This window comes from Capra hircus, chromosome 15 (genome assembly GCF_001704415.2).
Source record: "Capra hircus breed San Clemente chromosome 15, ASM170441v1, whole genome shotgun sequence".
NCBI classification, from domain to species: domain Eukaryota; kingdom Metazoa; phylum Chordata; class Mammalia; order Artiodactyla; family Bovidae; genus Capra; species Capra hircus.
The window spans coordinates 44945214-44971166 of NC_030822.1; the positions used below are offsets into that span (position 1 = coordinate 44945214).

The 25953-nt window shown below is 49.2% G+C and overlaps 1 protein-coding gene across 1 annotated transcript in view; it reads left to right on the forward strand.

Annotated features, from left to right (window-relative positions):
- INSC (inscuteable homolog (Drosophila)) overlaps nt 1–25953 on the forward strand; it is a 130955-nt gene that overhangs the window by 84685 nt on the left and 20317 nt on the right. The window contains exons 7-9 of the mRNA XM_018059588.1: nt 1842–1967; nt 20367–20538; nt 25677–25855. Coding sequence (XP_017915077.1) covers nt 1842–1967; nt 20367–20538; nt 25677–25855 — 477 coding nt within the window. The remainder of the gene's footprint in view (nt 1–1841; nt 1968–20366; nt 20539–25676; nt 25856–25953) is intronic.

Consider the following 25953-nt stretch of genomic DNA (forward strand, 5'->3'; position numbering starts at 1 on the left):
TGGGACCCTCGACAGTGCTTGGTGCATAGTCTAGTTATTGTTGAGAGAGTTCTCAAAAATCTGATGGGATGGCAGTTTTGCTGAACCCAGCTCCTTCTTCCTGTAATGTCTTTCTCAGTTTAGGAAACAGGGTGATGGGCTCAGTTAGAGTCAGGAGTGGTGCAGGTAAAGGCAAGTGCCCCTCAGGACCAGGTGCAGACCACTTGTTCACGTATTCTTTCCTGCTACTGGCCCCTCTGCAGCCTTCAGGGAAAGGAAGAGGGGGAAGCAGGGTAAAGCCGGATGTGGGGCGGCCAGCTTCCTCTGCTCTGGACGTGGGCGTCCAGGATGGGGTTGCCACCAGTTTGCTGGGCACGTGGTGAGTCACCGTTGTGATCTGTTGCCAAGGTGGCTTCAGTGATTTCTGTAGAATTAATCTGTCCAGTTAGGATGAGCGCCTCACTCCCAGCCTCTTCTCAGAAGTCTCAGAAATCCTCCCAGACTCCTGGGAAGTCGCCACAAGGTAAGGGAGTTTCCATGAACTGCTCTCACAAAGAGAAAAATATAGGTTCACACTCAAGAGCTGGGCTGATCAGTTCTAAAGGGTTTTATTTTTTTCCCTTTTACAAACTGGAGTGAAGGAGTGGAAACAGGACCAATGTGGATTAGGGGGGGAGGTGTGATTATTTCACCCATCTGGACTTCCATTTTTCCCATCCCCAAAATGGAAAGAAATTACAGTATTGGTGTAAATAAAGTCCCTTTTTGTGTTCCTGCCAAGGTGGCAGGGAGGATCTGAGAATTAACAGGTGGTCGCTGGCGTAGTGAGAACCAGCACGAGGCATCTCGGTTTCAGCTCTCTCCATCTGCCTTGAGCTTGTTTCTAGAACTTATTTCTGACAGCTCCAGGCTTGTTCCCAGGCGGCTGCTGTGGGGGGGCGGGGTTGCCAGGCATCTGGAGCAGTGTCAACTGGGGTTGAGCCTGGTCCCAGCACAGATGCCTCCCCTGGCCCCTCACCTCCAGTTTAGATTACCAAGGGTGACATTATTAAAAAAAGTTTATTAGCATGTGCACTGCACTTACCCATGGGAACTGTCAGATGAGTAGCTCAAAGGGTTGGTTACAACTTGGGCTTCTGTAGCATCTTAGCAAAGGAACAATACATTTTTAGAGATGTCATAAGACAAAGGAAGAGAACCTTGAGTCTCTGAAAGCGAAAGTGTTAATTGCTCAGTCCCGTCTGACTCTTTGAGACCTTAAGGACTGTAGCCCACCAGGCTCCTCTGTCCATGGAATTCTCCAGGCAAGAATACTGGAGTGGGATGCTATTTCCTTCTCCAGGGGATCTTCCCGACCCAGGGATTAAACCCAAGTCTCCTGTACTATAGGCAGATTCTTTACCATCTGAGCCACAGAGGAAGCCCCCTTGAGTCTTTAGGGGTGGCACACTGTGGGAAGACACGTACATGGCAAACTAATAGTCGCTAAAGACTGAAGTTTGCTATATGAGTTTCTTCTCGTGCTGAATCCAGGCTGATAAGGGTCTAAAGTTGTCTCCAGTGATTACCTCTTGTCCTTCTTAGTAGAGAGGAAAGGGAGAATAATCTTTTTAAATTTATGTCCTGCTTTTAGTCAAATAGGGGGAGAACGGATATCTTTTTTTTTTTTTGTATCTGCTTCTTCTTAATTGCCTTCAGCTCAAGACAATGCTTAGACTAAAGTGGCATTTTTGGGGGTGGCTATTCTGCCGCCCTACAGACCCCAAAATGCACCAGCCAAGTGAGAGGGTGTCAGTTATTCTCGAGTCAGCCCCAAGAGAGGTGACATGGTGAGGTCATGTGGCATTCTCTTTTCCTTGCAGGAGGGTGGGGTCGTCGCACTGTTCAAGGTCTGCCGGCAGGACGCTTTCAGGTGCCTCTACCCCCAGGCGCTCCGCACGCTAGCCTCCATCTGCTGTGTGGAGGAGGGTGTCCACCAGCTGGAGAAGGTAAGAGTGCAGCTGGCCGGCTGCGTGGGGACTGAGGTCCTGGACGGGGTGGGTGGCTGGGGAAAGTGACCTCCTGGTGGACATCTGAACCTCTTCCTGGAGCAAGTCCCCTGAGTCCCTCCTTTCCCCAGTGTCATTCAGGTAGGGCTGCTGTGACCTTGATTGTGGCTGATGAAGACGGGAAGGGGGCAGAGACTGAGGAGCTTGGCTGGAGAAGGCAGGGCCCAGAGGGACACTCAGCACTTCCCGGGTGGAGAGCCCAGGGGTGGACCACGGCAGGAGGCAGACGAATCGGATGGGGAGGGGGTGTCGAGGTTGAGGGCAGTTGGTTCTTCTCTCGTGGCAGGTCTAGCATGTAGAGAAGAGGGTCCAGTTTCTCGGGGGACAGGAGAGGCAGGAGCAGGGTATGTGTGGATGCCTGGGTAGGCGGGTGGGCTTCCCTCCAAGAGGGCTTGGGGTAAGGGAAAGGGGCGCTTGAGTCCAGGGGCATGGTGGGTCACCACCACTGGGGTGTCTGGGGTTGGAGGGGTGGGGTGACCTGGCAGTCCCAGGTACCTGGCTCCAGGCCAACTTAGGGCGGCATGGTGGGTTCTAGCCCCCCCTCCCCACCCCCACTCCCCCCAGGTGGGAGGACTGAGCCTGCTTCTCTCACTTGGCCTGAGTGGGCCCAAGCCTGCAGACGGCTCCTCAGGGATTCCAGCAGGAGGGTTGGAGGCTACGGCTGACACTTGGGGATTTTTCAATCATGTTTCAAGAAAAGATGCTGAAATTATTTTTATGGAAGAGAGGTAGAAAGTCGCGGTATATCTTGGTGACAGTTGCCGCGTCCGCAGGATTGGGGGTAGGAACCTTGAGTCTGTTCTCATAGTTTGGTCTAAATGGGGAGGGAGCAAGCAAACTGCTTCCTTTCTGCTGCATCCCTGTCCCACAGTCTGGTCCCGGCTATCCAGGAAAACTCCACCCTCCCCTCAGCCTTTTCACTTTAGTGCGGACTCCAAGACGGATGGCTGTTTTGCATTCTACCCTGCCTCTTTCCAAATCTGCTCAGGTTATGGGACAGAGTCACAAGGTCATGGGCTCTGAGGTGCTTTCAGCTGAAGATGGAGTGTTCACGGGCAATCTACTCGTTTTACAGATGAGAAGGCTGTGACTCAGAATGGGCAAGTCATTTGTCTGGGGTCACACAGCAAAGTGGTGAAGGAGCGAAGGCCAGCCCTCTGGACAGAGTGTTTCCTTCCCATGGGTTCAGAAGCCTTTGTGTGTGTGCTTGCTTAGGTGGCAAAAAGAAGGCAACGGCTAGACAGACAGACTCCATGAAGTAAACGCCTTGAGCACGTCCAGCTTCATGCGCAGAATAATCCTCTCTTCTCCCAAAAAATCTTCCTCCTTAGAGAGTGGAAAATGGCCAAATGGGTTTGTTTCTTGTCTTCTTTCCTGCTGGTTGGCAGAAAGAAGGGAAGAAAGCAGAAGGGACTGGACTCAGCAGTCCTCCAAAAGCAGTGGATTTCTTGGCTTATGAGTTTGCAGAGCAGCAGGAAAACTTCAATCCAGGAAAGAAAAACAGCAGAACTTTTTTTGTTTAGAGTGAAAACGTGTGCAGCCAGGAAGGCTGGGGGCAGTTTTTCCTTCCACCTTCCTGTGCGGTTCCCAAGCCAGAAGGCGAAAATGTGTCTTTCCCAGGCCAGATGGGCCACTGGCCTGGGAGTCAGACCCCAACCCACCGAGCAAAAGGATGAGGGGAGTGCCCAGTGCCTGAGGGATTACTAAGCAGCCAGTGCTGACCTAGCCCCTTACATGCAGCCCTTCATTAAGGCTCCAGGACCTCCCGAGGTGAGCTCTCTTCCTATCTTCATCTTAAAGAAAGGAGCTGTCTCAGCCAATGTAAGTGACTCACCTAAAATCACGTAGTAAGTTTTGGAGCTAGGATTTGGATCCGGTCTACTTGCCTAATGCTCAGTCAATATCATTGACTCACTGGTTTAATAGATACTCTCAGCACACCACCCCCCCCCCCCCCACCGCTGCCCCCCAAAAATTCCTTTAGCTAAACCCAGACAGCCTTGCTGTTTCCTGCAAGTGTCCTAATCTTCCCCCTCCCCTAACTGGCACAGGAGAAAGTCACCCTCTCTGGGCTCTCTCCTCCTCCAGGTCAGATTCGTTTCCATACACAGATACTCGTGAAACAATGCTGTGCCAGGCAGTGGGCGGGACGGAGACTTGTCAGAAAGGAGCCCCCTTGTGGTCAGAAACAGCAACTACAGCTGTGCAGTCACGGAGCTTGCCAAGTGTCTCCATGGACAGCTTAATGTCATTTGATGCTTACCTTGAACGTGCAAGCATACCCATTACACAGATAAAGAAACCGAGGCCCAGAGATATGAAGTGACATCTGCACAGACTCACACAGCTCATAATTCATTCATTCAGCAAACATTGATCAACTGTCTGCTGTTTGCCAGGAACTGTTTTATGTGTTGGGAGTATAGCAGTGAACGAAACAGACGACCACCCTGGTCCTCTCAGAGCTTACATTCTAGTTCATGGGGTGGCAGGCTACAACCTGTGGGCCAAAGTCAGCCCGTTGTTTTTGGCATGTAGAGCCCATGAGTTAAGTCATTTTCTAAATGATAATAAAAATATGAGAGGAATAACATTTTATGTCACATGAAAATTATGTGAAGTTCAAATTTTTGATCCACAAAGTTTTAATGGAACACTGCCAGGCTCCTTCGTTTAGGTGTTTTAAATGTCTGGTTTCTCTGCAACAGTATAATTGGATAATTGCCAGAGAACATGCAGTCAAAAATATTTACCACCTGGCCCTCTACAGAAAATGTTTATCCACCCCTAATTTATCAGGTAATAAGGACATCATGGCCATGGCTAAAAATACAACGAAAGTGAAAATGAATTTGCTCAGTCGTGTCCAGCTCTTTGCGACCCCATGGACTGCAGCCTACCAGGCTCCTTCGTCCATGAGATTTTCCAGGCAAGGGTACTGGAGTGGGTTGCCATTTCCTTCTCCAGAAAAAGACAACAATTAACATTTATTGAGTACTTGGTTTGTGCACTTGGCTAGACCACTCCTTTCATGGTGTCACTTAATCATTAACCCATCAGTGCTGATATCATCCGTGTCATCTATAGAAGGAAGGAAGACTCAGAGAAGTGAAGCAACTTGCTCAAGGGCACACAGCTAATAGATGGCCTGGTGGTCATTTGATCCAGGATCACAAAGAGTCGGACACTACTGAGTGACTGAACATGCTCTGGTGAGCTGGAGCCAGCCTGGGTTGCAAACCATCATGCCCACCCAGGATTCTGCTCCAGTGTGTGAGGTCAAAGTCCATGCTCTTTTCCTCCACATCACACTGTTTCCAAAGTTGTGAGAAGTTCTAGAGACACCTAGGGGTTCCTGGGTCACCTGCCCCTCCCCCAGGTCCCGCTCACACTCTGAGATCTGAGTGCCGAGTGCTGGCCTCAGACACTCCCGTGAGGTCACCACTGTCTGTGTTTAGGGTGGAAGGTGAAGAAGTCTGGGGATGGGCCGGATCGCAGAAGCCACAGCATGACAGGCTGGGTGGAGGCATAAGAGGAGAGCAGGTGCCTGGGGTTCTTGCCCACTGCCCACTCACCAGACACAGCTCATGCCTTCCTTAGATAACGTCACAGCCTCAGTCTCCCCTGATTTACTGGCCTCGCCTCCTCCCCGAGGCTCCTGTAATTAATTGCCACAAGAAAGGCGCTAAATTTGGTGAAATCCATCTTTGTCTGCAGCTACCCACCCCCTCCTCTTCCCGCCAACCTTGGAGCGGTTCATTAAGTCACACACAGACCCCGGCAGAGTGTGAGTCTATCAGGTCACCAGATGCCCCATCCATCCTCAGCCCTGCTGTGTGATGCTAGAGGTCTGTCAGGCTTGAGGCATTCACATGGCCATGGATTCACTTAGTCACCTGCTTCTTCTTTCTCTGTCATCCAGCCGTTCACTTACTTTCAAGTTGCTTGCTTCCTTGCTCGCCCACTCAGTCCATCACCATCTCATCCTGCTACTAATTCATTCTGTCATCACGTGTTTGTTGTGAACTGTCCAGCGTGCTGGAAACTGGCCTCTGAGAGTCAGGCTCTTCTGGATGCGAATCCAGGCTTGTCTACCTACAAACTTGGACACATTTCCCTGGGCAAGTTACTTAACTTCTCAGAGGTGCAGTTTCTTCATCCATCAATGAGCACGATGAAATCTACCTCGCAGGGCCGTCAGAGATGAATAGATGCACAGCAGTGTGGTTCCTGGCTCCCACTAGGCACTGAATAAATGGTGGCTGTTATGATTATGGTGCAGGTAATTCCAGTTGCGGGGGTTTTGGACATCAGTGGCCTCAGGGAAATGATGGTCTGGTGGAGAAGGGAAGGCTGGCCTGTCAGCAGGAAGGGCTAGCATGGCCAAAGATGCTGCCCGTGCACAGTGAGCGAAAGTGTGGAACACGAGTCCCCACAACCTTTCCGCTTTACAGGGGAGGAAACTGAGACTCAGCTTGTGAAGGTGGAGTTTGGATTCAAAGCCTGGCTGGTTTCCAAAGCCCAGTTCTTTACACTCTGTGACCCCGGGAAGAGCTGGCCCTTTGGAGGTTGGTACCTCAGGGCAGTGGCTCTCAGGGAACCAGGCTCTGGGTATTGGTCTGGAAAAGGGGGCAGGCATGGAAACTCCTGAGCAGTTGTGGAGCTGCAAGATGTCAAGACAGAGCAAAGTCCTCTCCAGAGGTGTCTGAAGGGTCTTCCAAGCCTCCATTCTTTCTTTCCAGAGGTCCGGTTCCTCCTGTTCTCCCTGGGGCAGTGGGTTTCAGGAAGTCTGTCCTCCCCTCCGTGTGCCCTCAGCAGACAGTCACCCCTCACTCCCCAGTCCCTGTGCTGGGCTCTGGGAGGAAGAGACAAGTAACTCTGTTCCCTGCCTCCCACCTAGGGTGGCCACGGGGTGGCCCCATGGGCATCGGAAACCGCAGGCCAGTGGCCTCACCTGTGCCCAGAGAGCTGGTGATGGCAGCGGCAGAAGGCAGTGGAGCTGGCCAGAGGACCGAGGCGGAGCCCCCAGGCAGGCCAGGGGAAAGTGGCTTCGGCAGAGGGAGTCCGCAGCTAGGTCAGTGGGGCTCTGAGTCTTTTAGGAGCTCAGTGAATTGGGGAAGCCCAGAAGAGAAGGCAGCGTTCTCTGGACTCACTTTGGAGAAGATGGGGTGAAGAAAATGAGGGCCAAAGAGAGAGTGAGGAGGCCAGAGCCACACAGCCGGGTGAGAACAGATGGACCCAACTCCGTCTGGTCATCAGGTGACCAAACCCACCTGGACTGGTCAGGGCAGCCCTGGGGAGGACTAGAGCTGGGACGGTGGACTGGCATCACTGAGGGGAGGACTGCCAGTCTGTGGGGAGGACTACCAGTCTGCGTGGAGGACTGCCAGTCTGTGGGGAGGCTGCAAGGGGCTAGAGAGCAAGCGGTTCCTCTCTGAACCTCCCTTCCCTCTTCACGGGGTTGCCATGGTGAGGTGATGTAGCAGTGTGGGTGGGGCCTGCATGGAGGCAGAACTCGCCTTTGTCTGTGTCCCTTCCTTCTTTCCTGGCCTGTTTGTCTTCACCTTTTTGGGTTAGTCTGGGGAAACCCTGCAACACCCCCATAAATCCTGAGTCCTGGGGTTTGACAGTGACCCTGGCAGACTTCCAGTGTTCTGATTGGCTCATGAGATGGCCAGGGCACTGCTGGTGCAGAGGCCGGGGTCGGACAGGGCTAGGGGCCAGGGTGGGGCTGCAGGTGGCTGGGGACTAGAGCCAGACTGGGGCCTGGGGTCCAGGTGAGGGGCTGGGGCTGTGGGGCAGGAACCTGGAGCCCAGGGCCGTAGGGGTCTCTCCAAGCCTAGTGCTCAAATGGCCTGAGACAACCTCCAAGAGAGTTCTGGGAATTGCCTTTTCCAGCCGTGATACCAGAGACAATCTTACTTTCGAAAGATTGTCTTTTATTCCCCCCTCCCTCTTATTTCATTTTTTTTCAAATAAGGAGTTCATCCTGTGTTGGAGCCAAGAAGAGAGTTTAATGAAAATTGATGGAGAAATTAAAGATGAACAGCGGGGAGGGAAGGAGGGCTCAACTTCAAGTCTAAGAAGAGAACCATCAGTGATGAAGGATGGGGACATGGCTGCCTGTCTCCACGCAGCTCCCTTACCCTGTTTCCTGGGGCAGCTTCTTGGGATTGAGTTGCCCTGACATCTGAAGGGCCAGGCTGGAAACAGGGAGGCCTGGACCCAGAAACCCTGGGCAGGAGGGAACTGGGTGGGGAGGCTCTGTCTCTCCAGCTGCTGTCTTACAGGAGTTTCTTTCCACTGCCTGCTTCTTGTAGGGCTGCAGATAGTCAGAAATAAGTCGCATCTGCAAAAAAAAATCAACCAGTTTTTCTCATCCTTTTGCTCATTTGATCCACACAGTCATTTTACAGGGAAGGCACACAGAGATGGTTATGCCCATTTTACAGAAGGGAAAGTTGAGGCTACAAGGCATAAAGACACTGGCAGAGGCAGTGTCATGTCTGACTCTTTGCAACCCCATGGACTGTAGCCTGCAGGCTCCTCTGTCCATGGAATTTTACAGGCAAGAATACTGGAGTGGGTTGCCATTTCTTTCTCCAGGGAATTTTCCCAACCCAGAGACTGAACCGGAGCCTCCTGCACTGCAGGCAGCCATCAGGGAAGCCCCCAGGATGTGGAGATGGGATAGAATTAGGCACTCTGCCCTGCTCCCCCTGTCTTTGAGATTCACTCAGAGATTATGTAGGGGCCAGTATTGTCCAGACAGAAGAAGACCCTGCTGGCCCCGGGTCTGCACCGCACTCCAAACCTGAGTTTGAAGAGGGCAGCCTCAGTCCTGCATGTGGCAGCGGGGAAAGGCTCAGCTCAGCCGGGGCTCGGCTGGTTCCCATGCGCTGTGCAACAGCGCCACCTGGTGGACGCCTCTGACATGCGGCCTTGTGCTGTCTTCTCTACTTGGCAAAGCTGCTCTGAACCAGTGGTCAAGGCCACGATGTGTCCTGAATGTGGTGTCATTTGCAAATTCAAGGCAACAGAGTCTTCTTTTTGCTGAAGCAGCTTCCTCCCGGGGGAGTTTGGAGATACATCTTGTAATCTAGTGTTAGTTGCTCAGTTGTATCTGACTCTGCAACGCGGTGGACTGCTAGGCTCCTCTGTCCTTGGTATTCTCCAGACAACAATACTAGAGTGGGAAGCCATTCCCTTCTCCAGGAGATCTTCCTGGTCCAGGGATGAAACCCAGGTCTTCTGAATTGCGGGCAGATTCTTTACAGTCTGAACCACCAGGGATGCCCTATTGGGATCTACCATGTCTCCAACCTGCAGTCTTCCACAGTGCTTGTCCTATGCCTTCCTGGAGCAGAAGCATTCCTAAACCCTCTAGTTCTCACTGCACAAAATCCACCCCTGCCCCCCCACCACCCCACCCCAAGCCCAGCATTAAAGCTGCCCTCTGAGCAAGCCACATTCAGCACACTGCCCCTCCGACACACAGACCCGGGTTGATGTCTGGCTTTCTGCCCACTCACTATGAGTTGACTTTGTCCCGCTCCAGCCCTGTGCCATCATGCATAAAGCGCAGAGATAATCCCTGCCTTGCAGACAGTGAGAGCCCAGTGAATCAACATACCATAAGTGCAAACTGTTTTCCCCTTCTTATCAAATTCTTCCACTAACCATTCTCAGGGCTTGCTTGCCTGCAGCACCTGCCTAGGCAAGGCTGTCCCAGTGGAGTGGCTCAGCGGTACTTGCTGATGTCGGTCGATGCCCATCTTTGAATGGCCTTCCTGGCAGCCCTCTCTCTCTTGGAGTTCACATTGTACTTGGTGCATCCCTGAGAGCATGACCTATACCCCTGACCTCAGAGCACTGTCTAAGCTTCCCCACAAGCAGATGCTGTCTTGCCCACTCCTTGGCCCATCAGGGAAGTTGCTTGCACACACAGATGAATAATTTTTGCTGCATGGATGAATAAATACAGTTGGAAGAGTTCTGGCGCATCCTTCCATTGCTAATGGCAGGATAGAGACTCAGAGAGGCAAAGTTCCTGCATCCCAGGCTCGCACTGTTAGCAGCAGGACGGCGCCCAGCAGGCTGGCTGCTGACTACTTGCAGATACAGCCTGTGAGCAGTTCCGGGCCCCTGCGTGGGGTGGGGTGTGGGAGTGAAGACGTTGTAGATCCCTCGGCAAGGATGCACTGGCTGAAAATCTTTCTATGGGATTTTCCCTGAGCCCCTTTTTGTACCATCTGGCCCGAGTAGTTGGTTCCAGCTTCCTCTCCCCTCCCTTTTTCTCCCTCCTGTCACTCTGTGCCCAAGCTCTGGAGTCCGCAAACAGACCTTGTCTCCAGACTGGCAATAGTGCAGAGAGCCTGAGGCCAGCTCCTCCTTAGCTACTGGTTTGCTGGGGAACCACAGGGAACTTTCCTCATCTCCGTAAGCCTTGGGGTTCTCATTTGCTGAGTGAAGAATCTGTTCTGCTGGTATCCTGTGCCCGATGAAGTGATCTTGGAAGATGAATGTGTGAACACAACTTAGAAGGTGTTGAGCTGGCTGGGCTGGGGTTCTGGGACCTCTTCCCTGCGGTCAGTGTGTGTTGTCAGAAGAGAACTGGGCACCTCTCCCTGTGAGTTCATAGACAGAGGCCTGTGCTTGAGAACCGTGTGTGTGTGTGTGTGTGCGTGTGTGTGTGTGTGTATGGTGGGTGAGGGGCAGTAAGCTCGGCAGGGTAAAACATCAGTAAAGTGCATTTCCTGGCTGTACTCCCAAGTGGTCTAGTGCGAGCAGGGAATCTGTCTGTAAGAATTCAGATGTAAACATGATGCTTGTGTCGGGGAGAAGGGAAGCTGTGCCACAGGGAAGCGAGGGCTGCTTAGGACCCTGGACGGGGTGCAGAGGTGGGGCCTGTACCATCACGGCTTCCCCTGGGCTTCTGGAGCGGGGCCAGTGCCAGTTCAGAGGCCAGCAGGGGAAGGAAGCTGCTGCAGCAGAGACAGTGAGGAGACAGGGAAGATAGAGTGTGGAGGTTTGGGGGCAGAATTTGACATGGGAGGATCCATTTCCTGGGAACAGCCTGGCACCAACAGCACAGAGGTGGAGGGGAACCAGGATCCACCTGGTGGCAGGTGGTAGGTACTCTGGTCACACTCAGAGACAGAGACAAGGAGAGGGAGGAGTAATGAGAAAGAGGAGGAGACACAGGATAAGAGAGGAAGGGGCAATGGGAGGACCCACACAGATAGTGAACACACAGTTTCCAAAGGAGTGTTTCATTCTCCCTTGGGCTACTTTAAAAGTACAAATCATTAGTTTGGGAATTCCAGTGGTTAAGATTCTGCACTTCCACTGCAGGGGGCGTAGGCTTGATCCTGGCTGGGTGCTAAGATCCCATGTACTGTGTGGTGCAGCCAAAAAAAAAAACCAAAAAAAAAAAAAAACAAAAAAACAAAATAATTAACCTGAAGCTTTGTGGTAACTGGACATGCGGGGCCCTGCTCCTGGCCTGCTTGGGCATACAGTGATCTCTCATGGTGATTTTAATTTTCATCTAACTGACAACTAATACTTTTGAGCTATTTTTCCATATCATTTCAAGCGTTTAGTGTAGCTTTTCAACCCCAAAAGGGTAGTGTCTTCAGATGGCAACTCTTAAAAGGCCCACCGATCCTATGTTTCAACTTACATGTTCATGAAATTTGTTGACAGTGCCTTCTGTCCATTTTTAATGCAAGCTTCGAACTTTTGTTGGGCCAATTATATTTGCCACTTTGCATATCTAGCATACTAAGAGGAGATCATTTTCATTACTCCATTCTATACCATTATTATTTAGGTCATTGACCTTTCATTGGAAAAACAGAATTATTTTAGGGGCTGAGGGAGCAGGAGATTTTTGTTGTTGTTTCTTTGGCTGCTTTGTGTGGTTTGTGATTTTGTGGCATCTTAGTTCCCTGACAAGGGTTTGAACCCTCGCTCCAGGTGGTAAAAGCCTGGAGTCCTAACCATCAGACTGCCAGGGAATCCCCCAACTTTTGGTTTATACTAAATTATCTTAAGTTGTTTCCTGCCCTTTGGAAAGGAAGGAATTTGAATAAATGCTTCATTTAATTGGTTTGTGCCATGACATGCACCTCTGTGGGTTAAATTTTCCTTTGAAGTGTGATTAACAATTTTGTTTCAATGAAAGTGGAGCACTATATAAGCAGAACAAACCGTGGGTTTCAGTATTTGTGATTACTGCAAAAAATTGTAACTTGTGTCTATGTTATACATATTAATATATATAATAACATATAATATATGCACATATATATACACACATGCAAAACCAAGGGCTTCCATGGTGGCGTAATGCTAAAGAATCCACCTGCAGTGCGGGAGCTGCAGGAGACGTGGGTTCGATCCCTGGGTTGGGAGGATCCCCTGGAGAAGGAAATGGCAACCCGCTCCAGTACTCTCATCTGGAGAATTCCATGGACAGAGGAGCTTGGCAGGCTATAGTTCATGGGGTTGCAGATTGTTGGACATGACTGAAGCAACTGAACACTCACTGACCATGTGGTTATCTTCTGTGAAATGTCTGTTTGATACTTTTGCCCTTTAAAAAAAATGAATTGCCTTTTTCTGATTGATTTATAAGCTTAAAAATATGTATTCTACATAAACCCCTTTGTCAGATATGTGTTTTAAGAATACATATTCTCAGTCCGTGGTTTGCCTTTTCATTTTCTTAATGGTGTCTTCAGATGGATAGAAATTAATTTTGATAAAGCCCAATTTATTGATCTTTTCTTTTATAGTGAGTGTTTCTTGTCTCCATTTAAAAAAGGTTTATGTTCCCCCAAATTTTGAGAAGAGTCTCCTATATTTTCTTCTAGGAGCTTTATTATTTAACCTTTCACATTTACTTCAATGGTCTATTTTAAATTACATTTTTTTGATGTTCAAGATTCAGTGTTTTTCCATATGATATCCAATGGAGCCAGCACCATTTATCAAAAAGATAAAATGGTACCTTTGTTGTAGGTAAAGTAATGACATGGGTATGTCTGTTTTTGGACTATTTTTCTGTTCAGTTAGTCTTTTTGTCCATCCTTGTACCAATATGGCCTTGGCTGAGTCCCTATAATCTAAATGATTTTTCATATTTGGTAGTATAGATCCTCTAATATTGTTATTTAAGACTTTCTTGGTAATTCTAAGTTTTATGCTTTTCTATATATAATTTAGAATCAGCTTGTTACTTTCGCCAAAGAAAGACACCTGCAGAGACTTTGATTGAAATTTCTTTAAATTTGTAAATAAATTCAGGGAAAGTTGACATCTTAGACAGTAAAGGGTATTCCAGTCAATGAATGTATACCTTCCTACTCTGTCTCAGCAATGTTTTGAGTTTTCAGTATTGACATCTTACACATTTTTTAGATTTATTTCTAGATATGTTTTTATGCTGATGTGTTATTTGAATTTTTATTTTCTAATTATTGATGATATATAGAAAATACAATTTTGAATATTGTATCTAATGACCTTGCTGAATTCACTTATTAATTTTAGTGGTATGTAGATGCTTTGGGATTTTATACAGATTTGGATTATGTACATTGAAGAAGTGAGTGCTCAGTCATGTCTGACTCTTTTGTGATCCCATGGACTGTAGCCCGCCAGGCTCCTCTGTCCATGGAATTTCCCTGGCAAGAATATTGGAGTGGGTTGCCATTCCCTTCTCCAGGGATTGAACCCACGTCTCTTGCGTCTCTTGCACTGGCAGCAGAGTCTTTACCAACTGTGCCACAGGGGTACAATCATGTCATCTGTAAATTATGACAGTTTCCCTTCCTCGTTTGGAGTCATTATACCTTTTTATTTCTTTCTCTTATATTACCTAGGGCCACTGTAAAGTATTAAGTAGCAGTGGTGATAATAGCTATCTGTGTCTTGATAAGATTTCAGGGGGAATGCTTTTGATATTGACTCACTTTTTCCGTAAGTGTGGCATGATCACTTTAAGGACTAGACTACTGAGGCTTAGAGAAGATGAATAACTTCCTCATCTCACCAGGTCAGCAGTTAACACAGTTGAGTTGGGAACCCAGGCTTTTCTTGCTCCTAGGTTTCTGCAGCTCCCACTGTACCATCGCTGCCTCTAGAAGAGTGGGCTGAACCCAGGATCTCTGCTAGAGTCACTTGAGGAAGCTTAAATATATTGATGACAAGACTCCATCCCAGACCAGCTAAATCAGAATTTCTGGTGGTGAAGTGGAGGCATTACTGTTATAACAATTCCACATATGATTCTAATCACCTGAGAACCAGGCAGAGAACCACTGATCTAGAAGTACTTTGGTACAGTTCAGATTCCAGCTGTGCCAGGAGTGCTTTGTGGAAAACTTGGTGTTTTCATATCAGCACATGCCTAGCAACCTTCACCCAAAGGGAAATACACTTTTTCTTAGTGACCTTTGAAACTTTCTCATAAACTCTACTTCTTCCACCACCAAATGCCTCCAGAGCATCTTTTCAACAATCTGCTTTAAGGAAAATCACTTGCTTATGGGGAAATTATTTTCTATTTATATTCTTAAGTGATTTAATTCTTGATTTCTTTCCACCTCAATAATTCACCTCTTTCTTCATCACTGACTTGGCTGCCAAACTGGTTATTTAATCCTTTTCATCCACTGTTGCATTCCCTATTTCATACTCATATTTGTTTTTGTCTGATTTGGCACTTGACTTTTAATCGAAGATTCTTGTTTGAAAGAGTAAAAGAGGTTGAGTGGGATCTGGGTATGTTCATTTGGGAGGAAGATTATATTATCCTCCTGAAGGTGTGTTTTACTTTCTGTAACTTTCTATTGGGCTCCCAGCTCTCCCACCACTACTTAAACATGTTATTTTATAAAGTAAGCCTTTAACCCCTTACTTTGTTCATAGACTTTGTCCTGAACTTTGCCCTCATTTGGTTTATATCCCACATTCAGATACTGCTTCTGGCCTGTGGGCTCAATTATTCCACCAAATACTTTGCCCTGTCCCTTGGCCCGCACTTGACCTTGCTTCTTCGGATGTGACCCTGCTTTCCTCTCTGACTGTGATTGGATTTTCCCTTTAGCTGTACCTTGGATATGCAGATCCATCAATGAGCAGGATTCCAAGTGTTTTGTGGTTCCCACTTGTCTTTTGTTTTTTTCTGCAGGCTTCTTGTGTCCAAGTGGACAGAAAGGTGAAGGAGGAAATTTGGGGGTTCTTTAGGTCATGCTCCCCTTCCAACCCACAGCTGTTATAGCTGCTTTCACATGATTCTGTTGATCTGTTACAATAAGCAACTCCTGACTTTCCCTAAAAATGAAACATGCAAAAAGGAATTAGAAAGTAGCAGGCGAGCGCCAGCGATACATGACGGGCCTTTGTATACTGGCCTGTGTCCCTTAGAGATTCACCAAAAAGCCACCGCTGCTAATTTTCTGAAGGTCAGTGGGAGGACATTGCTCATAAATCGGATGTGAGGTGTACAGCACACTTGGGATTCCTCAAGGGCATGGTTTCCACACTCCTTCTCCCACCTCCCAGGGAGACTTTCACAGTCTGCCTGTTCCCTCTTTGTCCAGGTTCAGGGTGCATCAGTCCTACAACCCAAGTAGTGACCAGGCCAGACCATCCTCAGCATCACCTGAATGCCATCCCATGAGGAAAGCTTGTCACCAGACCCAGCCCATCCCACTCTACGTAAAAGCTAATTACCTCTCAGTGCTTCCAGCAGCAATCTCTGTAGGGATGTGAAAGTGCTTTGATTAGATTGTTCTCTTGGCATCACTTAATTCATGACTGAGGATGGGAAGTGGGTCTTTGGGGATGGAGGCTCTCCAGAAATGGGACCAGTGTTGGAGGGAGCTGGTCTCAGGCTGGGCTACTCCTGGGCCCACCACAGGAGCTGAGTTGAGCAGCCCCTGCTGACCTGGCCCTCTTGCCAGCCTCTTCCTCTGCTGCCCATGTCAAAGGCCCCGCAGATGGGCCACAGGGCCAGGAGAGGGGGAACCAGGATGGGAGTCTCGGCCGTGGCATCACCTTGCTTCGTGGTCTGAGCAGTCTTCCCGTCCCTGGGCCTCTGTTTCCTGATCATTCAGCCCACACTTCATGCAGCTGAGCTTGTCTGTCAGCCCTCAGCTGCCTACTAGACACCAGGAGCTGCTCCGATGCAGGGATGGGCATGTAAACCAGGCATGTACCAACACGGTGGGGCTTCCCAGGTGGCTCAGTGGTAAAGAATCCACCTGCCAATGCAGGAGGCGCGGGAGATGCAGGTTTGATCTCGGGGTCAAAAAGATCCGTTGGAGAAGGAAATGGCAACCCACTCCAGTATTCTTGCTTGGAGCATCCCATGGACAGAGGAGCTTGGCGGGCTATAGTCCAGAGGGTCGCAGAGAGTTAGACATGACTGAAGCAACTTAGCACACACGAGCCAACATGGTGAGCACTCTAGTTGTGGGCAGATCAGAGTGTGTGGAGGACAGAGATCTTCTGACTGGGGGAGGAAGGTGCATGTGCACGGAGGAGGTGATTTCTTACCTGAGTCTGAGAGGGAGTGAGGAGGGAAGGCAGGGAAGAGGAACACTTCAGCTCTAAGTGAATTGGGTTTGAATTGTCTATGAAATATCTGGGAAAATTGGTTTTGGAATTGAACATAAAGAGACCCAGTAGCAGGTTGGAAATGTGTACGTGGATCTCGGGAACCTTTCCCAAGATCAGGTCAAAGCAGGAGGGCTAGGTTTGACGGTCCCAATAGTGGGTCATTAAGGTCACTTGGGTTTGAGAGGTGTTGCTGACGTGGTCCAGAGTGGGCTGACGGCAAAATCTGGGGTTAAGAAGCAGTTAGCTAGGAGGAGATGGGCCCCAAAGTGGGTATCGTGGAGGCCCAGGAAGAGGAGAGGCGCAGATGGAGAGAGTTCTCAGCAAGGGGAGGTAATTAAAAAGGCCAAAAAAGAGAGGAATGGAGAGGCCGGGCTTTGCGCCAGTGAAGTTCCCAAATCCTTTTACGCGTATGACCTCTCTCTTTCGCTTCTCCCTCTCCCACCCGTTTCTTTTTGGTTTCTGTGCCTCTCTGTTTCTCGTCTCTTTCTTTGTCCCGATTGATCTCTGTGTCCGTCTGCCTAGCTCAGCATCGGTCACGACGCAGCAGCTCAGTTGCTGTTTGCTGAACATGAGCGATGCACGGGCAGTACTTTTTCTCTCAGTTCCCTTCTGAGGAATGTAATCGTTCATCTTACTGTTCCTGGTTGGGCGTTAATACAGGAGGCACTGACCTTCGCAAAATTCTAGTCCTGGCCTGCATGATCCAAGGTTGTCAAGCCAATGAGAAAACTTGCAGGCCCCAATCCAGAGAGCTGAGGTTCCCCACGGGGTCACAACCTCAGAGGAGCCTGCAGAAAGGAGCCCTGGAGAGAAGTCCAGGTGGGAGACCTAAGCCAGGGTAGGGAAAGTGAAAGGACTCAGGGCCCCAAGTCTAGGAGAGAGGACTGTACCTGCTAGAAGGGGCTAAGGTGGAATGACGGTGCCACCGTGTGGCGGGCACTGCATATGCAGCTCTTAGTTAATCCCAGAGTTCAGCACCCTTTGGGGTTTATCCATTATATATATATATATATATAGAGAGAGAGAGAGAGAGAGGGAGAGCACTTCCCTGGTGGCTCAGATGGTAAAGAATCTGCCTGCAATGCAGGAGGCCTGGGTTCGATCCTCTTGGAGAAGGAAATGGCTACCCACTCCAGTATTCTCGCCTGGAGAATTCCATGAACAGAGGAGCCTAGTGGGGTGCAGTCCATGGAGTCACAAAGACTCGGGCATGACTGAGAGACTTTCATTTTCATATATATGTGTGTGTGTATATATACACACACACACACACAAATTAAAGGCTCAAAGTAGGTACCAAAATTGTCCAGCTAGTAAATATGGAGGCGGGATTCAGAACAGCTAGGTATGACTCCAGAGGCTGCGCATTTTCTGAGACTGTAGGAATTGGTTCAGACACTGAGAAGCCCACAGCCCAGTGGTGGGGGCCCTTCAGGGCCTCCTGATGATGAGCTGGGCTGGACTGAAGTTGCTGAGATGGTGATGGATATGGATATCAATTTCATTTGGTGGCTGCTTGCTAGCAGGAGGCCACGTGGCCAGTCACTGGCATGAGAGCCAGAAGCCCGGGAAATTGACCCAGTCAACTGTCAGGGGTCAGGAATCTGTGGGATCCAGTTATACATGCTGTCATGACAGTAGATGTGCCTGGACGTGAGCTCTGAAGAGGGTCTCCCTCCCCGCTCTGGGGGATCTGCGGTGCGGGCCTTAAGTCAGAGCGGCTTCCGGGAGGCCTTCCCGGAAGTCAGGTTGTACAATGGTCATTTGTGGCTGAGTCACTTGCCTCTGCCCCTCTGCTCCAGTACACAGCCTGGCACTCAGCATGCACTCAGGGAGGCTGTGCTTAGTGGGTTTGCCAAGTGGGAGTCTGGGCTGGTGAGTGGGCCCTTGGGGACTGTCCGTTCCCTGACCTCTCTAGTGTATTCAGATTGGCCCATCTCCCTGAACCTGCTGGGGATTAGGTCTGAATCTAGTTTGGGCCTGACCACATTCCCAGCTGGGGCTGGGATGCAACTCCATGTGCTTCCAAGATGAGATTAGGGAGTTGGACTGGCTGAGAGAGTCCCCCACTAGAGACCCTGTTGCTCTCGAGCCTTGGATGGTGCTGGAAGAGGGGAGGCGACGAACTAGATAAGCTTAAGAGGTGTCTTAGGTTGCAGGAAGAGGGTGGCTTCCCGTTTCTAGGCCCAGAGAAGCCCCTGTTTCTTCCCTGGGCCCAGGTGAGGTCCCTCCCAGAGGGCCTGTTAGCCAAACACCTGGCAGGAGCCCAGTCCTGTGGGGACTGCTGGCTGCTGTTTGCTCTCTTTTATTGAGCGCATCCAGGTGAGTTTTATTGTGGACTGTTCCCCAGGCTCCTGTTTCCACATTTGTCTCTTTTGAGTCTGAGATTGCCAAAGGCTTTCACTGCTAATGGCCCTTAGGGCTCCCAAGAGCATTTAAGGGAGGCCGAGAACATGACTGGGTAATTAGTCAGACTAAATGCAGCCCCTGGAGTGTGGCTGAAGCTGAGTGGCAGGAAGTAATGGTGTGGGGACAGGAGCCCAGGCCCAGGGCAGCTGCACGGGCTTCTCATCACCTCACCTCACCTCACCTCACCTCACCTCACCCTGCCTCTGTCCCTGCCTTGCCCCTCCCCGCCCTGAGCCTGAACAAGGGAAGGTCTCCCTGGCCCTTGATGGCAGGGTCCCCAGGCAGGTGGGTGTCCTGGGTCATCTGAGGAGTACTGCTGAGCTGACCTTGGCAAGGTACTGCCTCTTTTTCTCTGAACAAGTCTCCCTTGCTCACCCTTGCTGGAGGCTGAGCTCAGGGGTCACTTCTCAGAAGGCAGCACAGCATGACGCCTCTTCAAAACCGTGGGCTTTGAGACCAAGCCATTTTGGTTCAAATCCCAAAGCAACTGGTTTTAAAGTCTGTGATCTGGGGTAAGTCAATGAACCTTTATGTGTCTCAGTTTCTTCATCTTTAAATCGAAGATAATGATAACACTGACCTCAGAAGGTTATTAAAAGGATGAATGATATAATAATACATGCACTGTGTATCATAGCGCTGACCTCGGAAGGCGGTTATGAGGATTAATGGTGTAATAACACTTGCACAGTGGTAGCGGGCATATATTAAGCTCTCAAGAAGTTACAGTGCCAAGAGCAGGTCTGTCTGGAGCAGAACTCGGGGGGTTGACGCCTTTCTGTGGCATTCAGGTCCCCTGTGCCCAGGTTTGCTTCTCTCTGGTGGGGCAGAGAGAGCAAGGCCTCTGTAGGGGAAGGTGGTGGAGGACAAGATGGGGAAAAAGGATGCTGAGCTCAGCCTGCTGCTGACCTAAGGATGGGAGAGGGGAGCCAACATGTGTCAAGCATCTTTTCTGGCTCCAGCATCTCCTGCTTCATCTCTTTAACTCCTCACACCTTGTTGCTGGATGAGGAAACAGAGTCTCAGAGAGGCTGAGTGACCGAGCAGGAGGGAGCGAGGAGGGGTGCTTAGGGGTGTGAGATTCCTAAGGGACTGTTCTTTCTACTAGAGTTCGCTGTGGTGGGCGCCCTGGTCTAGCCCCTGGACACCTGCTGACGCCTGCTATCTAAGAAGCCCATGGGCAGTCACTGATCTCTCTGGAGCCAAAGGATAAGCCCCCAGAGCCCCTGGGGACCCAGTCTGGGATGTGAGTCTGTCTCATTATTTCGTGAGCATCTGCTGTCTTTCTACTTGCAGGTGGATGGCGTTCTGTGCTTGGCTGACATTTTGACCGACGACAGCCACTCAGAAGCCACGCGGGCCGAGGCTGCGGCCGTGGTGGCCCAGGTCACCTCCCCACACCTGCCCTTCACCCAGCACCTCAGCAGCTTTCTGGAGAGCATGGAGGAGATCGTGACAGCTCTCGTTAGTGAGTCATCGGGGCGAGGGGGTGCTGTTGGGTGAGGGGGGCTTGTCATGGTTGTCTTCAGAAAAGGCTCCCTGGGCCCCTCACTATACCCCACACAACTCCTCCACAGAGGTGACATGTGCCAAATCCCAGCGGTTAAGGATCAGAGTCAGACTTGAAAGAGCTTTGTTGTCAAGTCTTCTGTTAGAATGCTTGCAGCCCTCTGAGAAACTACAAGCATTGACTTGAGTTCAGGCTAGATTAATCGGCCTTTCTGAGTGGAGACAGGGACACGCTCCAGGGAAGCATGGGGACTCCAACGTTGAGGTTCAGATCCTTGGCCAGAGAGACTCTGATGGGCTTTGTTCCTGAAATCTCCCATCTGTGGTACCCAGGGGATGTGGCAGCATTGCCTGGGGACTAGTGGCTTCTCAGAGAGCAGCCATTCCCCCCACCTGCTACCTGCAACCCCAGTGTGGCCTCGCTCCCTGGGGCCCTGAGAGCTTTGACTCTTCTAGAATCCCCTATTCAGATGTGTGTGTTCCTGGCAGGAGAATCAGAGCCTGATATCCAGAATATACTCTTTCTGCAAAACTGCAGAAACTGGAAGAACTCACCTGGAGAGAGTCCTCAGAAAGTTTGTTTTGCAAACCACACCCTTTAAGTGCTGGTGCTGTTGTGTATTTCTATTTCAATCCCTCTCTCTGTCACTGTCTCTATATCTGTATCTTATTGAAACAATGAAAATTGATTTTGTCAGATAATGTAGGGTTGGTGTCAGGGCACTTGGGCTTGGGTTTTTGTCTTTGATTCATCCATCTGACAAAGAGCTCTTGATCGGTAGCCCTGGGCAGCCTGTGTAGGATTCCGCCCCTCACTTGCCGTATTGCATTGCAAAGCTCCCTTTATGGTGTTCCTACTGTAGGAAACGGGGGGGGGGGGGGGGGGGGGTAAGGACCCGTTTCTCCCAAGGGTTCTCCTAGCTTTAGAATTTTCAGATCTGTAAGTACTTTGCACTCAGGAGGTCTTAGTTAGAGTTGACTTAATGGCTGATTCTAGTTTCTCTGGTCACGGCAGCTCCAGGCCAGGGTGGGAGAAATCAACTTGTTAAATATTCACATCGATTCAAAGCTGAGAAAATACAGAAGCTGACTGTTGAAAAGCCTTGGCTGGAGGGAACTCAAGAGATCACGCCCACCCTATAAGAGAAGAAACCTAGGCTCAAAGCGGGTGAGAAACTTTCCCAAGGCCACGTAACAGTGTTAGAATTCCCTTCTGCCAAGGGTGTTATATTCAGGCATGCACCGAGCCTGGCAGGAAAGATAAATGAGGTGAAGAAGCCAGGTGGAAGAAGAAAATAAGGAGATTTTGAGTCCTGTATTAAATTTAAAAGCATGTGCGGTGGATGTTGTTGTTCATTCGCTCAGTCGGGTCTGATTCTTTTCGACCCCATGGACTGCAGCACACCAGGCTTCCCTGTCCTTCACTATCTCCCGGAGTTTGCTCAAATTCATGTCCACTGAATCAATGATGTCATCCAACCATCTTATCCTCTGTCAAGCCCTTCTCCTCCTGCCCTCAATCTTTCCCAGCATCAGGGTCTTTTCCAATGAATTGGCTGCTCCCATCAGGTAGTCAAAGTATTAGAGCTTCAGCTTCAGCATCAGTCCTTCTTTCCAATGAATATTCAGGGTTGATTTCCTTTAGGATTGACTGGTTTGATCTCCGGATTCACTTCTGCCAGGGGTGTCATGCTCAATCATGCACCAGAGCTTGGCAGGAAACATTAAATGAGGTGAAGAGGCCAGATGGAAGAAGAAAATAAGGAGATGTGAGTCCTGTACTGAATTTAAAAGCATCTGCAGTGAATAAAGAGAGGCAATCACTGATAAACTACGGTTGATTGTTGCCATATAGGAAAGAACAATTTTAAAAAAGACAAAAATTCTAAGTTTTATAGAAAATCTCCCAGTCTATAAATGATAGCAAATAATAAATCAAAAAATGTATATGCCAAGTGACCTTTCACTATTGCCATATGTCTATGCCAGCTTCTTTGCCTGGTCTGGATTTCTCCCCAGAGAAGAGTTTCCTTATTTATTTTGCCCTGATGAAGATACACTGTGGACTCGGCTCTGAGAGTCAGCAGATGGGATGTATCTTCTGGGCAGGTAGCCAGAGCTCTGTTCTTTGGTGGAAAATAGTCCTCCAGTTTCTTGCCATTCCCTGGAAACATTTATAAATGAGTCACAGGGATCCTCAATTTAATCTTTCTAACACATCCCAGGTGACTCAGCCTGTAGCTCAAATAAATGTGCATCAAAATTAAAAGGCACTTAGACAGTTGTGTTAATAATTGCTATGTCTGCAGCAATGGTGATGGTGTTAAGAATGAGGGTAGGTATTTGAACTAGAAGAAATTGTAGCAAAGTGGGCTATGGGTTGTGTGATCGCACCCCAAACCCTGGACATAGGCAGGTGGCCTGGAAGGGCTGACCCTAGTGGTTCCCCTCAAATCAGAAGATGAAGCCATCATTGTAAAGGGGTGGTCATAGAGTTCTTATTTGTTGCTGTTGTTCAGTCACTCAGTCATGTCCAACTCTTTGTGACCCCATGGACTGCAGTTCACCAGGCTTCTCTGTCCTTCACCAACTCCCAGAGTTTACCCAAACTCATGTCCATCGAGTTGTTGATGCCATCCAGCCATCTCATCCTCTGTCGTCCCCTTCTCCTCCTGCCCCCAATCCCTCCCAGCATCAGAGTCTTTTCCAATGAGTTAGCTCTTTGCATGAGGTGGCCAAAGTACTGGAGTTTCAGCTTCAGCACCAATGAACACCCAGGACTGATCTCCTTTAGGATAGACTGGTTAGATCTCCTTGCAGTCCAAGGGACTCTCAAGAGTCTTCTCCAACACCACAGTTCAAAACCATCAATTCTTCAGTGCTCAGCTTTCTTCACAGTCCAACTCTCGAACCCCCAAATTACCATCAACCCTCAATTCCACAGTTTTGGGAAAATCATTGAACATTTGATTTCCTTCATCTGTTCCTTCATCTATAAAATTGTCACAAAAAGTTGGGTTGTTGTGAGGATGGAATGAATTAGCGAGATAAAGAGTACACAGCAGGGCCTGGCACAGAATAAACACTTGATCAGAGGTGGCTATTGCTACTAGCTTCTCTGAGTCTCAGCTTCTACATTGTAAATGGAGGCAACTACTCTCTGCCCTAAAGGTGCTCAGAAATTAATGGCATTGTGTAAACCACACTGCAGGGGGTTCAACTAATGCTATTTTCTGTCCCTTTATAGGCAGGGGCCAGAAATTGCTTTCACTAGAAGGTACCACGAGGTGCCAGTTCTAATATCAGAACCTAAAAGTAGATTCTTTTGGAAGCAAGAGCTAGAGAGCAGGATAGAACACAGCTCAACTCTTCCCAGTATGGCTGCTTTTCCTGTACTTTCATAGAGGTACTATCAGTAGGAGGGGATGTGGACCCAGGAAGCCCCTTGATTAGTGGTCATGTTGTATCTGAGGGTCGGAAGTCAGATCCATTCAGAGGGGTGGGCAGCACCATGGACCCGTTTATGCCTTCTCCAAGGCAGGAGCCCATGGGGGAATGTGTTAGGTGGTGGAGGGGTGCAGGTTGGGGTGGCCCTCTCTTTCTCAAAGAACCTGCCAGAATACTGAAGTGGGTAGCTTTTCCCTTCTCCAGGGGATCTTCCTAACCCAGGGATTGAACCCAGGTCTCCCACATTGCAGGTAGATTCTTTACCAGCTGAGCTACAAGAGAAACCCAAGAATACTGGAGTGGTAGCCTATCCCTTCTCCACGGATCCTCCTGACACAGGAATCGAACCGGGGTCTCCTGCATTGCAGGAGGATTCTGTACCAACTGAGCCATCAGGGAAGCCCCAAAGAACCTTTAGTACAATTACAGATGGTAGTTGGGGGGATATGATTAGGATTGGGTTATGGCTCCTAGCATCAGTGAAAAAGAGCCTGACAGTCAGGGACATGATGTAGGACTCTTATGCAGCCAGGTGATCCTTATGCTGGGACCCAGAGGAAATCCCGAAACTGTGCTGGTGACAGTTGGAAAAGCAGTGTTTTTATATTTTAACCTCAGCTTCTCCCTCAAGGCTAACTTAGCAGCAGTCTAGTGCACGTTACTAGAGACACACATGCGCTACAGCTCTTTCCTGCCCCAGGGCCTTTGCACATGCTGTTCCTTTGGCTTGGAACATGCTCTTTCCCCCCACATATTCTCATGACTCGTTCATTTTCCCCCAAGGTCTCAGTAGGAAAGTCACTTTCTTAGGGAGACCTTTCTTACTCACCCAATGGGCCTCTATCGTCTTAGCACTTGTTTTACTTTCTCCCTCATATTTATTAGACTTTGCAGTTATATATATATATATATATATATATATATATCAACTTTTTAAAAGTTTGTTTTCTCTTGCCCAGTTGTTTAGTCACTAAGTTGTATCTAACTCTTTGCAACCCTGTGAACTGCAGCATACCAGGCTCCCCTGTCCTTCACTATCTCCTGGAGTTTGCTCAAACTGATGTCCGTTGAGTCAGTCATGCCATCCAACTACCTTATTCTCTGTCACTCACTTCTCCTCCTGCCCTCAATCTCTCCCAGTATCAGGCTCTTTTCCAGTGAGTCAGATTTTTGCATCAGGTGGCCAAAGTATTGGAACTTCAGCTTTAGCATCAGTCTTTCCAATGAATATTCAGGGTTGATTTCCTTTAGGATTGACTGGTTTGATCTCCCTGCTGTCCAAGGGACTCTTAAGTCTTCTCCAGCACCACAGTTTGAAATCATCAATTCTTTTAGGATGTAAGCTTAACAGGGGCAAATATCTGATCTGCTGTGTTCACCAGTCCATATGAAGACACTAGAGTGCCCAGTACCCAGTGTCCACTCAGTAGATACTTGTTGGATGAACGAATAATTAAAATGCACATATCAGCTCTGCAACTAATATAGAAAGATACATTTCCCTATCCAGTAACTACTTTTATTTTCATCTGTAAAATGGAAATTAAAAGTTTTCCAAAATTTCTCCCAAAGCTATTGTGGGAACCAGATGAGGTAACTGATATGAAAGCACTTGGCAGTGAAGCTGTTTTCTTCCTCTTCACCATCTAGAACTGTGCCAAGAGGCCTCGTCTGGGGAAGTCTTCCTGCTGGCCTCGGCGGCCCTTGCCAACATCACCTTCTTTGACACGATGGCCTGTGAGATGCTCCTGCAGCTGAATGCCATCCGCATCCTCCTGGAGGCCTGCAGCGACAAGCAGAGAGTAGACACCCCTTATACCCGGGACCAGGTGAGCTGCTCAAGGGGAGCCATGCCCGGAACCTGTAAGTGTGAAGGCAGAGGGCAGGAGGCCAGGGCTTAGGTTCTGAAATCAGCATGGCCCACAGC